The sequence below is a fragment of the Anopheles coluzzii genome, chromosome 2 (genome assembly GCF_943734685.1).
Source record: "Anopheles coluzzii chromosome 2, AcolN3, whole genome shotgun sequence".
NCBI lineage: Eukaryota > Metazoa > Arthropoda > Insecta > Diptera > Culicidae > Anopheles > Anopheles coluzzii.
In genome coordinates, this window is record NC_064670.1 from 42,068,566 (window position 1) to 42,083,629 (window position 15,064).

General features: G+C 45.4%; 4 protein-coding genes across 6 annotated transcripts in view; 3 read left to right on the forward strand and 1 right to left on the reverse strand.

Annotated features, from left to right (window-relative positions):
• Window positions 1-15,064, reverse strand: part of LOC120948228 (uncharacterized) — a 302,677-nt gene that overhangs the window by 109,723 nt on the left and 177,890 nt on the right. The gene's annotated exons all lie outside the window — the stretch shown is intronic.
• LOC120952768 (phospholipase A1-like) lies at window positions 29-2,429 on the forward strand. Its single transcript, XM_040372256.2, has one exon. It carries the CDS (start codon window positions 151-153, stop codon window positions 1,252-1,254), a length of 1,104 nt encoding a protein of 367 aa, XP_040228190.2. The 5' UTR covers window positions 29-150; the 3' UTR covers window positions 1,255-2,429.
• On the forward strand, window positions 4,545-7,356 carry LOC120952484 (glucose dehydrogenase [FAD, quinone]-like). Its single transcript, XM_040371842.2, has 3 exons — window positions 4,545-4,871; window positions 4,974-5,207; window positions 5,280-7,356. The coding sequence occupies exons 1-3, from the start codon at window positions 4,688-4,690 to the stop codon at window positions 6,758-6,760; spliced, it is 1,899 nt and encodes a 632-aa protein (XP_040227776.2). The 5' UTR covers window positions 4,545-4,687; the 3' UTR covers window positions 6,761-7,356.
• Window positions 9,398-15,064, forward strand: part of LOC120950183 (mucin-5AC) — a 33,527-nt gene continuing 27,860 nt past the window's right edge. The window contains exons 1-2 of one of the 3 annotated variants that reach the window (XM_040368001.2): window positions 9,398-9,582; window positions 14,640-15,004. In XM_040368001.2, coding sequence (XP_040223935.2) covers window positions 14,915-15,004 — 90 coding nt within the window. In that variant the 5' untranslated portion in view covers window positions 9,398-9,582; window positions 14,640-14,914. The remainder of the gene's footprint in view (window positions 9,583-14,639; window positions 15,005-15,064) is intronic. The other 2 variants (XM_040368000.2, XM_040367999.2) reach the window with 2 other exon arrangements.

Here is a 15,064-nt window from a genome sequence, read left to right on the forward strand (position 1 = left end):
TGTTATCGGACATGACGTCGTGTGTAGGCGCGCTAGAGCAGGGCGATAAAGTACGTTATCGCGTGGCACTTATTCCAAAAGGAATTGTAGCAACGTATGCGACGAACATTCGTCAGTCGATGGTGGTAACGTTCGGAGCAAGAGATCGTCATGGAGAAACACTTTCTGTTGGGACTTGTGCTGCTGGCGTTCAAACTAAGTGTTAAGTGTGTTGTAATTAATCCGGCTGTGGCATATCATCTGGAGTACGATTTGGCGGACAATGTCGACTGGGTACGCATCCCAACGATGGTGGGTGAATGGATTTGGACGCATCGACGCTCGGTTAATGCGATGATGAAACAACACCGATCGGACGAGCCGCCAGTTAAAATTGAATTTCTGCTGCATACACGACGAGACACTGCAGACGAAGGTCATTTGTTGGAGGTAGGAAATGTTGACTCCTTGCTAGGTTCCAACTTCCGGTCCGATCTTCCAACAAGGATCATCGTGCATGGTTGGCAAAGCAGCAAAAGCTCCCCGCTAGCGGAAAGTATTCGTGATACGTATCTGCTGCTTTGGGACTACAATGTGATCGTGGTGGACTGGTCTGATTGTGCGTTGGGCTGGAACTACGTACGAGCGGTCGGGTGTGTTCCCGTGGTTGGTCAAACACTTGCCCGTCTGCTCGACGAGTTTCAGCAGCATGCCGGGCTGGTGATGGAGAATGTGTACGTCGTTGGGCACAGTTTGGGAGCGCACGTTGCCGGCATAGCTGGCAAGAGGGTTCAGAATGGACAGCTGCATACCATCATTGGCCTTGATCCGGCACTGCCACTGTTTTCGATTCACGAGAAAGAAAATCGCATCGACCATCAGGACGCAATGTATGTGGAGGTGATACATACCGGCGGAGGGCTTCTCGGTTTTCGGGATCCGATCGGGACGGCTGACTTTTACCCGAACGGAGGCTCCCATCAACCGGGCTGTGGGCTGGACGTTGTTGGACTGTGTTCGCACACTCGTGCTTGGGAGCTGTTTGCGGAGTCGTTGCTAGAGCCGGTGGAAAACTTGGTGGCCAGTCGGATTGAATCGTTGGAGGAGATAGAGCAGCTGCCGCCTGTGGAGATGGATTCCATCGGACTGGGCGATTATGTTGTCGAGCGAGTGAAAATGGGAGGCGAACCGTCGAATGCTGGACACGCGCAAGGCTTGTACTCTATCACCACGAGCGATAAAAGTCCATTTTTTCGCAAAAATAGGATAGCCTAAAATGTTGCAATGTTTGCTTAGCTAATCGCGCTTAGTCATAGGGAGCTGCCTACCCAGTTTTAACTGTATCCAATCCAATTCTCTCGGAAAGCTTCTGTGGGGTCAGTTAGGCAGTGCGAGCAGTATTAACGATCTTTATTTCGCACAAAGTAAATCCCATAATCTGGTGGCAGTGGAAATCAAAGCGCAGTCGCATCTGTAGGCTTTAAAAAGTCATCCTAAACCGCTTCACATTTGATGTCATAAGCTATTGTTTTCACCATCTGTGGTCACTGCAGAATTACGTAAATGTGTGTGAGTTATTTTCCGCATAAATTCGATTACGAGTGTGCAATAGCGACCTATTTTTTGAGGTTCCAACTTGAGCAGTTAAATGTGTCACTTTCGTTATGCTTTGGTAGAAATTCGACAATGATTTCGCTTGCGTGCATGTCGGTAAAGACGTAAAGTATAAAAAAGAGATTTCTTGAGCGCTTCACAAAGATTATATTAATCTTCATTTGCTTTCGTTGGTGCAATAGTGCAGAGAAAAACAATGTGAAATCAATTGCTCGAAGCTAGTAATAGAAAAGTAATGGAAAAGGAAGCATCACTGGTTAGATGTGTGTGGCATGTTCATTTAAAATAGCTTAGCTACTGAGTGTCCAGCACACTTCATGATTTCTTTATAATTAATCATAGTTTATGTCTAAAAGTATCTTGTTTTTTTAAAGATTATGTAGCACGTTTTTGTATTATTGCTTATAACATATTTGAAAACTACTCCAATAAACAATTTTCTTAAAAAAAAACTCAAAGTTTCGATTAGAAGCGAAATTTTGAAAAAAATAACATTAGGTATGGATATTGAAAGAAAATGTGGATCCTAATCCGATAGTTGTTATTTTCTACACACATAAACGACTCTTATTATCATAAATGTATATAGATTATTTTAAACAGGCAAATGTAATGCACATAAATTTAGAAATCAATTGAAAATTGCGTATGAATTATAATTAAATGCTAAAATGTCTTACATTGTTTTAGGTTTTTAAGAAATTTAATTAGACCCATGATTTCCATGGAGGAATCCTAGGATTAATATAGTTCCAATATTTAATACATGCAATTTCCAGAATATTGTAAACGAAACAAAAGCAAATAAACAGCCATTTTTGACGTTTCTACCTAAACATCATTCACTGTCCTCGCTACATGTCCGATATGGGAATCACGTTTTAGCCAGTGCATCGGATGCCGCCGAACCTCTTCAGGCACACTGTCCTCATCAGCGATAAAATCACTGGGATGGTAGCACCCGCAAAACAAACTATGTCACGATGACAAAATCCATCACTCCCGAGCGCGGTGCAGCACTCGTACTCGCGTCTTGGCAGATACACCGCAGACGCCCTAAGGCGCAGTTCGTGATTGGAGAGTTGAAGTTTTGCCTGTCTGTCTGATGCGGCTTCTGCACGCTCGCCGGCATCGCGTAAATGGATTTGCTGAGAACGATCGCGGCACGGAAAGGGATGAGAATGGTAACCTTTCGACCGCAGGTGAGTCCAAGCCGTGATCGCTTTCACGGTGCGGCGATACGATGCATCTCGATGGAATGTGCTGTTGAATCTATTTCATACGTTTTTGCAACACGCTGACCGGCATACGGTGGGGAATTTTTGTAGCTTTACCCCGAGCAAATTTCATGTTTGCTGCGCAAAAGATGCACATAAATGAATTATAGCGAAACAAAATCATGCCCATTTTTTTTTCTTTTATTTTTGTATATGAGCAATGTGCGTCGCGGAAAGCTTTAACGATTTGTAAGCAGCCCTCGTTTGCATAAATCATCCATTGTTTTAGCCTCGCACACGATAGGAAGAGATCGCACCCGCCAGCGGAACCAACGAATGGGCTGCAACGGAGCGATCGTTGCCCAACCCGCTTTGGGAAAACTAAAACCCTAAAGAAGGTGAAATATAATATTCCGTGGGTGGAAAAGTGAATGGGCCGCGCCGGCTCGTTGAACCCCCATACCCCGTACCCGGTGCAAAAATCAGGTCAATTCCATTATGCGTTTGACATTATGCAAATATGCTAAGATTATGGGATGCTCGATTGCTTCACGCTCGGTTCCTACAGCACCCGCGCCACTTAACCATTGAAACTGCCTGTAGGATTTCATGACCCTCAAAAAAGGGCTGGCGACTGCAATAGGTTGAACGGTGCCCGTGGAAAGTGGTTGCACGGTCGCAGGTGAGTTTTCCTATTTTACGCTCGATCGCTAAATCATTCGAGCCAATTTTTCTTTGCCAAAGGGAATTGATTGCTTGATAGGAGATTGGATGAAAGAATAACCCAATATGAAAAATGTATGGCAATATGTCAAAGGTGCTCACTGGTCAATTTTTCAATCAAAATATCAGTTTCATTATGTGTCTCACTATGGAGTGAGAGAATGATCTAGAGTTGACCTTGGGTAGATTAGGTTTGATTATCGTGCCCAAATATCACGAATATGGTGCAAGCGACCTTGTTGGATTTTATTACAAGTCTGTGTGAGATGTGAGTGGACAACGTATAAGGAAAGGTGTGTTGTGTTATCGTGTGTTTATCGCACATAAAAAAAAAAACTAAAAAAGGTGGGTATGTTTTAATTACTGTTTCGGTCAAAAAGTTATTTCAGACAATTTCTGAAACAATCAAATTGAACATGCCATTATGCCAATGTAAGATTAAACACACGTTTTAGAATACGTACACACGTATTCAAAAAACAACAAGAAAAAGTAAATGGTTGTGATAAGCATAAAAAAACTTGTGAGTGAAAGATCGTAATAGTACAACAAACTCAAACAAACAACAATTCAAAGAAGAAAGCGATAAGATAATAATCAGAAAAAGAGAAGGAGAGAGAGTGAGAAAACAAGACTGAATCATTATTGGAGAATGAGAGAGAATAAAGAATGAGAGACACTGCGTCAGAGATGGAGAAAGATATAGCACGGGCCAGCAGTAAGTCCACCAGCCGTTAAAATGGACGTTAAAATGTGGGTCAATTGCGTACTTGACATTTTTGTTTTTGTAAAACACCATTGAAGTGTAATTTTTGGCAGCTCGGTTCGTGTCAGATCTCTTTTTTTGTAAGCTCTACCGTTCCTTCTAGCTCCCTCGTTCTCCTTTTCCCCACAACCATTGCCCTCCAGCGTCGATGGATCCTTACCCGTGCGGTAGCAACAAAATAAGGTCACCGATGGGCCGAAAACGAAAACAAACGTTAACGGAAGAAATACCTGTTTTGCTTCGAGCCGGGAGAAAGAGCTGGCCGAGTGCCGAAGGGCTATGCCGGAGAAAGCAAGAGCAGAAGTGAAAGAAGTCGCGAATGCGTGCTCCATTCAGGATTACCGGGAAGAACGGGCGTTAGTCGGTGTCGATCGTTGCGTGCGTTAGGATGGCCGTGAATGTGGTACGATGGTGGCTGATTGGTTCGGTGCTGCTGGTGCTATGGGCGGGCTGTCACATTCAGTGTGCTAGTGGCCAGCTGGGTGGCGCTGGCAGTGGTGGTGGTGGTGGTTCGTGGTTAGACAAGTTTAACAAACTGCTCAGTCGTTCGAAGACGCGCAATGCTACCGAAGGTAATGGGAGGGCGGAATGTAGCACGCAGCTGTTAATGTGAGTCACGCCGCGTATGTTGATGATCTTTTCCGTCGTTTGTTTCATTCGTTTCGGCACCCCAGACAACGAGGTTCTCGATGCGGAAGAGTACGACTTCATCGTGGTGGGCGGTGGAACGGCTGGAATGGTGCTGGCCACCCGGCTGTCCGAAAATCGTAACTGGAGGGTGCTGCTGCTAGAGGCGGGCCAGTACGGAACGAAGCTGTTTAACATCCCGATCGGGTTCCAGCTGGCCGTCCTGTCCGATGCGTACAATTGGCGGTTCTTGAGCGAACGGCAGCAACATGCATGCTGGGGTAAGTGGGCTAGACCTCACGGGTCTTTTGAAAGGGCTATTGGTGACGTATTGTGTGTTTGCTTCCTGCTAGGAACGATCGACGGTCGCTGTCCGGTGGACATCGGTAAAGGTGTCGGTGGAAGCACGCTCATCAACGGACTCATCTTCTCGCGCGGCAATCGCGATGACTACGATCGCTGGAGCGCGACCGGAAACGATGGCTGGTCGTACGACGAGGTGCTGCCATACTTTCGCAAGTTTGAAAAGGCGACCGGTGAAAAGCCGGACGGTAAGTTCCGTGCCGCTGGCGGTCCTGTACGGGTGGAGCGATCGGCGTACCGATCGGAGCACGCGCGCATCTATCTGGAAGCGGCAAAGGAGGCCGGCTACCAGCACGTTGACTACAATGGGCGTACGCAGTTTGGAATTTCCCCCGTACAGGCAACGATGACGAAGGGACAGCGGCTGTCCGCCTACAATGCCTATCTGCAACCGGTACAGAAGAAGCGAACGAACCTTAAAACGCTGACGGGCGCGCTGGTTACGAAGATTATGATCGATCCAACCACGAAGGTGGCGGAAGGAGTTCGATTCACCCGAAATGGACAACGGTTTGAGGTGCGGGCACGCAAGGAGGTGATCCTCTCCAGTGGTGCCATTCTTACCCCACAGCTGCTGATGGTGTCGGGTGTGGGACCAAAGCAGCACCTGGAATCGCTCGGCATACCGGTGATTGAGGATCTTCCCGTCGGTGAAACGCTGTACGATCATCTCGGCTTTTCCGGGCTGCAGATCGTGATGAACGGTACCGGGTTCTTTGCACCGGGAGACATTCCAACGTTCGAGAACTTCTACGAGTATCTCAAGGGCAAGGGCGTGCTGACCGTGCCGGCGGCAGTAGAGCTCGTTACCTATCCCAATCTGACACTCGCTGGCCGGCGCGGACCGACGCTCGAGCTGATGAATCTGATCAGCTCGTTCGCCGTGGACAAGGGTACGACGGCGAAGAACAGTGTGCGCATGCGAGACGACATCTACGAAGCCGTCTACCGACCACTCGAGACGCAGAACCACTTCACCATCATCGTGCAGAACCTACACCCACTGTCCAGCGGAACGGTTCGGCTGCGCACGGCCAACCCCGCCGATGCGCCCATCATCGATCCGAACTATCTGGCCGAGGAGCTCGACGTGGACGTAGTGCTCGAAGGCATTCGTGAGGTGCAGCGCGTCCTCGAGACGGAGGAGATGCGCCGGTACGGGGCGACCGTGTGGGCCGCACCGCTGCCCAACTGTGTGCTGCACGAGCGCGACTCGGACGACTACTGGCGCTGTGCCATCCGCACCGTGTCGTTCTCGCTGACCCACTTCATGTCCAGCTGCAAAATGGGGCCACCGACGGACGCCGACGCGGTCGTTAGCCCCGACCTGCGGGTGTACGGGGTGGAGAATTTGCGCATCGTCGACGCGAGCGTTATTCCGGAACCGGTTTCCGCGCATCCGATGGCAGCGGTCTATATGGTGGCGGAAAAGGCGGCCGATCTGATCGCACACCAGTACGCGGACGACTGAACGTTGCGCTGGGCTGGGGCGTGGGATGCAACGGGGAAGAGGGACTTTCGCAGCGATTTGGCGATACCACGCGATGGTACAATGTCGTAACGGGTGAGAGCGGGTGAGTTTGACCGGATACCCGACGATTATCACATCGCTCGATTGGCGCTGGTGGTAGCGTTCAGCTGGGCATGTTTGTACCTGCCGTTCGGACCCGGCAGTGGTGAAGTTTATTAGGTTAAGCTTGAAAAACATCGATCGATAATAAATTAGTATTAATTTATACAAAGCTTGCGCAATGGGCGCCGTTCCAGGAGTAGTTTGGTTTTGAGAAGAAATTTTCTATACCTGCACATCTGGCACATCGGTTGGATTAGCGGAAGGATGCGTAAAGCTAGAATGTCTCAATTAGTTCTGAATTATGTTAATCAGAACCTCTGACTTAATTTATAAAAATGATGAAAATGGTTTGTTGTGTGTAGTGAGGATTAATATGGGTGAATAACATGAAAAGTATTGTTGATTTAGAACATATTTCAAACCGGCAATTATTATGGTAAAGAGATAAAATTTGTGTGCGTTAGAATGTGCTCTAAATACAGTTATTTCAACATATCCGCTTAGCTTTGAAATTATTTCAAAATTTGTTGAAATGATTGTAGTCGATAAATATTTGCAAAATAAACGGAGAAGCAGATAAACGCAAATATAAAATACAAAGAAAATATACTGAAAAAAGACAATCATGAATGAGTAAATTAATTAAACAATGAAATCAAAAATTGAGTTGCAAACAAGAAAACATTATGTATACAGAACACAAGTACACCAATAGCGTCTCGAGTAAATACAGCAAGAAACAGATTAATGCACAATAAAGGCTAATTTAAATGCGAAAAAATCTGACAGTGAGCAATCATCAATCAAACAATACAAGTAATCAATGTAATTAAATATGGAAAATGAAACTGTACAAAAACTTAATAAAACGAAGTTGTAGAATCTGTTTGCTACCGAATTTCTGAGAGAAACTCAATGAATAACGATTATTACGCTGGTGAGGTCGGGATACAACTAATTGAGGTTATTATATTCGGTGTTTCATATTGTCCAATTGGTCTTATACTTATTATTTCTTGCTAACTATACAATCAGGTTTGGTTATTTGCATTAAGTTGTTCGTTTGTAGTTCTGTTTTTTTTTCGTGGCACTCCTAAGTAGAATCATCTATGTTGGAGATATTAGGATTAATCTCATAAAATTTCTGATTTACCATGCACGATTGTAGTTGATCATTTCTGTAAGTACCAAGGATTGCAAGTCGTCTCGTTATTACTATAAAAAGCACTGGCTTAAGATATTACTGACTAACTTGATATTAAAGAAGATTTTCAATTTGAAATTTAATGCTGTAAATGATCTTTGACATCGTGTTTGTACCTATGTAATGTCACCGCCTTTTGCGCGCGACTATTATTTGAAACAATAGTACGACAGAAACTAAGGTATGAATGAACACAGAAACAAACATAACTGACCTTTACATTCCATGGACCACACAATGGCCATCATACAATTGACTGATAACGAATGCCTATTGATTTTTCTCCCAAAATCGCACCAACCCAAAGGACGAGCAGGCAATTGTCGTTCCTCCTCTGCCATACGCCCCCTCTCAAAAGGACGTCGCTCCTTCCCCGGATGTCTCGCTGCCGGATAACCTCGAATAAGGTCGGGTGTTAATTATGTTTCTCCCAGCCCGACACCCTGCGGGCATCAAGAACATCACCGTACATCAGCTCTCATTACCTTAATGTCAAACGGTTTATTAGAAGCCTTGGCGGCGAATGACTTTACACGACCGGGCTACCGGCACCGGAGCACCCACCCCTAACGCGATCGCACATGGTGTGGAATGTTTGAGCGGGCGTATTTCCTTAGCCAGTCACGCGGAGCAAATCAAGCGAGAAAATCAAAACAAACAACCGAACCCGCACACCGTGAGCGATGTGAAGAGAAGGGCGGTGAGGTACTATTTGGTCACTCACGGCGAGCACTCAGCTCGTTAAAAGTAGCAAGAGAGTGAAAGGGGCAAGGGGGAAAAGCTCGAAAGCTTTCGGAATGGGGATGAAAAGCTCTGACCAACCTATGGTGTGAGTGTCAGACAGTTGATGTCGAAGATGTTAACGATTGTTTATGTAGTTACATAAAAAGATCATTTTTCAGTGACATCATTTGAAGGCCATTTGCATGTCTCAAAAACGAACATTTTTATTATTTGTCATTTTTATTACTTTGATATAAAAATAAAGCAATTATATTCAACATAAAGCTTAGAGTTAAAAAGCTTAAACTATTTTCTTACAGTTTCATACAGTGAAACTTAAACTTCAACATTTTAAAATTGTATTACTTGCGCCAAAAGTAAAAAAAAACCTGTGTTTCCTGTTATTATTTACAAATAATTCTCAATTAAACGAGCTGAACGTGCTACTACACTCTCTAGAATATCATCCTCAGTGAGTACCTAGTAACAGTTTTCGCTCCACTCGAACCGAACTCGCAGCGAAACGACTGTTCCACCTCCAGTTCTGTATCGCGACCGAAGTCTACGAAGCGACGAACTTCGTCCAGGTAAACAGCGGTGGCAGACGGCACAGCCTCAACAGTACGATTCAAATCTCGTCCCCAAGCAGTCGCACTAGACTACTTCGCCGGTCCGTTCGTCTGTCTGTTCCGTGCGCATCTCCCTATCCGGACTGGTCGCATCGTTCGTGTAAGTGCATCTTTCCGTCCGTGGGAACCTGGCCGTAAGCAAGTGATGATGTGATTGAGTGGAGGTGAAAAAAATAACACGAACGTTCGTACGGACGAATCGATTAGTTGGCCGAGACTGAGGATTCGTTGACGCTGAAAACTGAAAGATAGATTGCAAGCGTGATATTTGGGAGAAAATAGTGCATCTGTGCAGGGTTGACTACTGGCTAAACCGATTGGGTGTTACGTTAAGCTGTTTGAAAGATATATGTGCACGTGTTTGACTGCGTGATGAGTGAGGTGGTGGGTGTTGGTGGGTGCTGATTGACGAAGTTACTAAAGTGTGCTGCTGCCAATGCAGTAGGAAAGGGTGGATGCTACCATCGGTTTGGTTTGCGTTTGGTTGTTCAATAGAAACAGTGTTTGGGATGCTTGTTTAGTTGTTGCGGCAACGATCTGTCAACCAGCATATCGTTACACCACCAACTACGTTCAGGGGATTCGAGTACAATTCGAGGCGGGTGTACTTTAACGGCAGCAAAGACCGGGAGATAACAAAGGAGGTTCATCACGAAAGACATCAATTGACATGGTCATCAATTGAGCAATAGTAACAATTTGGAAGAGTGTTTTATACTATTCGGTGAGTGTGTGTGGACGATAAAACAGATGATAAAATGATGGTCAAACGAATTCTGTGTGTAAATTGTACATATAACAAAAAATGTGGAGTTGAGATGTGCTTGCATATCAACAAATAATTCATAGCATTATGATACTTGTACATCCTATCAGAAGTTAACCTTTCGACGTAAAGAAGATACTAAACGTCCTCTAAGCATGCGATCCGGTAACCTTCGTCCAGCCCCTTCCGAACACTGCCTTTAACCGATACGAGGCGTTTTGGTGTATGACATATTGCAAGCTATCGGCATCAGTTAAATCATCATAACGTTACAGCAATTTATGGCACCTCCTTGGGCGCTCGAGGAGAGCTAGCTGATGCTGCGTGCGCCAATCTTCCTGCCGTCAACGCCTACGATACCCACCCTCAGCGGGAGTTGCACTCGTGCTCGGTCGCTCGGTGTCATGTGATTAATGTTAAATGGTTTTTCATTATTATTTATTAATAAATTTCGATCCACTCGCCAAGGTCGATCAGGCTCCAGGTGTGGCCTTCCCATGGTTGAATGAGTCACAGTTTTCGTAGCAGAGCAGCATGGGTTTGTTTTTGGCGACCAGACATTCTGTCATTTCGCATGCCTAATTTTGGGAAGAGGCGAAAAACATTTCCGATGTTATTCCCTCTCTCTATCCACACTGTAGTTCCGATGATAATGATGATCCCTTGATGAATGATGTTCTTAGGCGTGCGAAACATGTTGCATTTAATCATCCACGGGAATGGTGACCATTCGGAACACGATCCCCCAAAAAAGCATGTCACGCGTATCGTCAAAAGTAAAGGGGACGTTGGCGTTGATTTGGTTTTATTGAGTGACCTTGTTTTCAGCCCAAGAGGTTCGGGCTTCGCTTTCTCACACAAAGGCTTTCGATTCGGCCAACAATGGGAGGAGTGTGTGTCGATAAAAATAAACATTGCTAAAATAAATGCACCACACAATGCAGATTAAAGTGCACCCAACTGCATACAGATTACGCAATTTTTGGGTTTGTCGATTACGCAATGCCGGGCTCTCCTTGGGACTCGAATCAGAAATTGTAGTAGAAAGAGAAGGTTTAATGTTTTACCGATCGTTATCCCAAGACATATCGACAGGGGGAAATTGCGCTCAAATTTAAGTAAAAAATACTAAAATCTCATAAACCATCATAGTTTTATAGCGTCTCAATAAAGGTGAGATTGTTGGGACCTTGGTTTACTTGCCCAAACCCAGCATGAATCGGGCGCATCTGCTCCTAGCTGATTCCAACACACAAGTGTGACAAAAGTGCACGGCATGACCTTTAAAAGCACAGGTGTTTATGGAGTTACTGTTTTTGTTTAGTTTGATTCCTTACCATCGGTCTCCTTCGCTAAAAAGGGTGCAAAATCGTAACAAGCCGTAGGTTAATGGATTCATCATTCTTTTTGCACGGATCTGTCACAGGCATGCACGAAGGCACACGGTGGCGACGATGCGCATGAACGTCCTCCACTGCCTAACACACAGAGAAGCAACAGCAGCAGGAGTGATCAACGGCATCGTCACAGCCATTCGTTGACAAGTATTCCATTAGAAGAATTATTGAGTGCGACAAATGGCTTTTACTCGAGCATCTCTTGAACACTCAATGCTCGAAGATCAGTGAAGTAAATTTTTTGCATTGTAATAATTAGGTTTCAACGTATGGGCTGTATTAAAAGCGAGCGGCGTATTTTGTGCATAATTAGTTATTGTCCCAACATGCAAAAACGAAACAAAATGAAGGCTTTTAAAAACTCAATCTTTTTTTCACAAAGAAACTCTTGGACATAACATTCCAGCGGCAACACCACAAGCCTTGATCGGTTCAAACGATCACCGATTACCAACCGGTTGGTGCTGTCACAGCATCCTGCTTATCTTACCATCTCACCACTCGATTAATGCATTGCAATGGCTTGCATCGTGTGTAGAGGACATGAATTGCAGCGAGATGTCATATGCACCGCATGAGGTGAAAGCAAATTGCGCTAACGATCGCTTTTTATTGACACGCACTGTGTTGCAATAGGTGCATTAGCTTCAGAAGAACCTTTATTGTACTGGAGTCGAAGTTGGCGTTGATTGACGGGCTACAGCAAGAACTACGCATCTCGCAAAATAGGAGAAGCAGGTGCCATTAGGGCACAGTGCGTTACTTGTCTGCATTACTGCGAGGGGAAGTTCATCCGGTGTCTGTTCAAGCTTCTTGCATCTTGCGCTCTGTCGCTTACCTTGCATTGAACTTCAACCCATGACCGGCGGTGGTGTAATTCTTGCCAATATACATTCCTTTCGAAAGCACAAGAATCCTTCAAGAATAATCACCCTGTGGTTGTGCGGTGCCTCGTTAAACAAAATTGAAATCAATTAAACGCTAATGATAGCGGCATGATAGTGACGATGTGCTGTGTTGCGTGGGAGCGCTGAAGGAAATCATCAACGTCGATCGAGAACGTGCCGGACGACCTCCCGGCAGCCAAATGTCAACGATGCTTCTCGGTTGCAGCGGGAGGGCAGATGATGTCTGATTTTTCGGAAACCTTCCATCCGTGTACCTACACTCGACTTCCGTGTGAAGGTCTGGTCTGATCGGGCTGGTACGCGCTATCGCAACAGTGGCATCTAGCCAGTACATTGAATCCGCGAGAAACACCAACGACGACGACGACGACGACGACGGTCGGGTTAGGGTTCGGTACAGCTAATTCAACCGTTGGAGCGATATCTGATTTCATAGCGAAGGGCTTTGTAGCAGCAGCAGCAGCAACAGCAGCAGTACCAGTCAGTGGTTTCGGTTGCAGCACTAACTAACCCTTTGCCGACTTGCTCTTTGCCGACCTGTGCAGGGCGGTTAACTCAAGATTAATTATCGCGTAATATGCGTACTCTGTGTGTGGTGTATGGGGAGCCTGCGGTACACATTGATCTAGCGAGAGAGCGAGAAAGAAAAAGAAGACGAGCTTAGATGGGCAGCAATTGTTTTGGGTAAGGAAAGGTGTTTTGGAGGCTGCGTGTGTTGGTGCCGATGGACTGATCGTCGGTAGAGGATCAGATGTATCTCGTTTCGGTTGCGCACGGCATGCGAGCGTTTTCGTCATGCCCTTGCCCACACGCATATGTCCTTCGGTGGGCCATACACAACGATTTCAATGATGATGTACCGTGTGCGAGATGAAATGATTGTTTAGGCGAAGAAGTACAACCATTTCCAAATCTTAGGTTGTTTTGTTTCTCTCTATTTCTCGGTACGCAAATAGGCGTTTAACGATAGTTTAAACCTGTTGCGTTTTCAGTACCTCTGCTAGAAGGGTCGCCTTGCTGTCCACACAATCTGCTCGACTGTGGACTATGGGGCAGATATGTCCTTGGGTTTAATTTCCTTGCTCCAATGGAGGCGAGCAAAGATGCTGCCTGATACAGTTATGAAATATAGGTATGATGTGTGATTGAAGAAACAAAAATGAAAATTAAACACCGTTTACATTGCATTATGGTGCCGTGGTTGTGTTTGGTCACACACGAAAGCGACCCACAAGGTCGTGCTGTGTTGCAAAGTAAACGCCTTTTTGTATACAAAAACAATCACTGCAAGAATGAAACTAAGTGATCCGATTAGGAAACTTGCTTTAAACGTTTACCGTATCTGTAGCAGCTTAATCCGCTTCGCTATCGGTAATTGAGTGATTGAAGTGTTTCAGGACGTAGGCATACGATGAGATAATCCCAACAGAACGAGGTTGTAGTCGGTAGTTAAATTAAAACTCGATTCAATAAGAAACGCCTCCATCAAGGCGTTTTCTCTCCTTCGCCACTTTTATCAAGTAGATAAAGAGTTCGATTGGAAAAGATCACCCATACCAACATCGTCGTAGAGCCCGCTGCAATCATATTATGTTTCCGATCGGCGATCATTATCCTGCGGATGGTCTGTGATTGCGTAAACGGTGGAAGTAAGCGGCACTTGGTCGCTGTTGATCCTCCAACAGCCTGCCTCTTCCACGCACCCTTACACCATTAAACGCTATGATTTGTGGCGATGAAATTGAGCGGAGGGTATTTATCCCTTCACCCGTTGCCTCCTCATCCTCGCATCATTCATTGTGTGCATCGATGATGATCCGGTTGATCTTGCCACTTTGCAGTTCGTCCGCATCCCGCGCGTACCGTGCAAACCGTGCGCGACCTTCGTGTAGTCGCGCAAATAATAGCGAAAAAGTGGCATCGGGCTAACTAAAATATAATAATAAAAAAGAAGAACCAAGCTGATCGACTGATCGTGTGACTCTTGCACGCACAATCATGATCTGGGGATTGCGTGCCGTTTAAACGATGCAAGCTAAAAATACTAAATGTCAAATGTGGTGTAATCCTGCTAAATCGAGAAAATCGTACGTTCTTGGGTAAGTGGTAGCGATCAGGTTATTTAATTCTTTCTTCTATCTCAATAACAGGAACAAACCGCTAGGTGCAGTTTCCGACATCGGCTTTGTCCACAAAAGAGCGCCACAACGAGACAGACATCCCCAAAGTGATGACTTGATGATAGACAAGTATTCTGAATCATTGTGAGCATAGTTGATCACAAAAGAAACAGTGGATATCATATTCCGACAGTGAATGTGCGTGATCTAGTGTTCCAGTTTTACGTGAGCAGTTCAACGCAAAGGCTTTTCTTAAGCAATCAGTTTCTAAACTAGCCCGCACTAGAATCCTAAACGTTGGAGAGATGGGAACGCAACAAAGATTGCGTACTATCGCGTCCTTCGCAGTGCTGACATTCCTGGGACTTACCTTCGCACAGGATGATTCGTCACAGGTAAGTCAAACCGTTGCGTTGTTTGTCCAAAATCTTACATCCCTGTATTTATTACTCTAA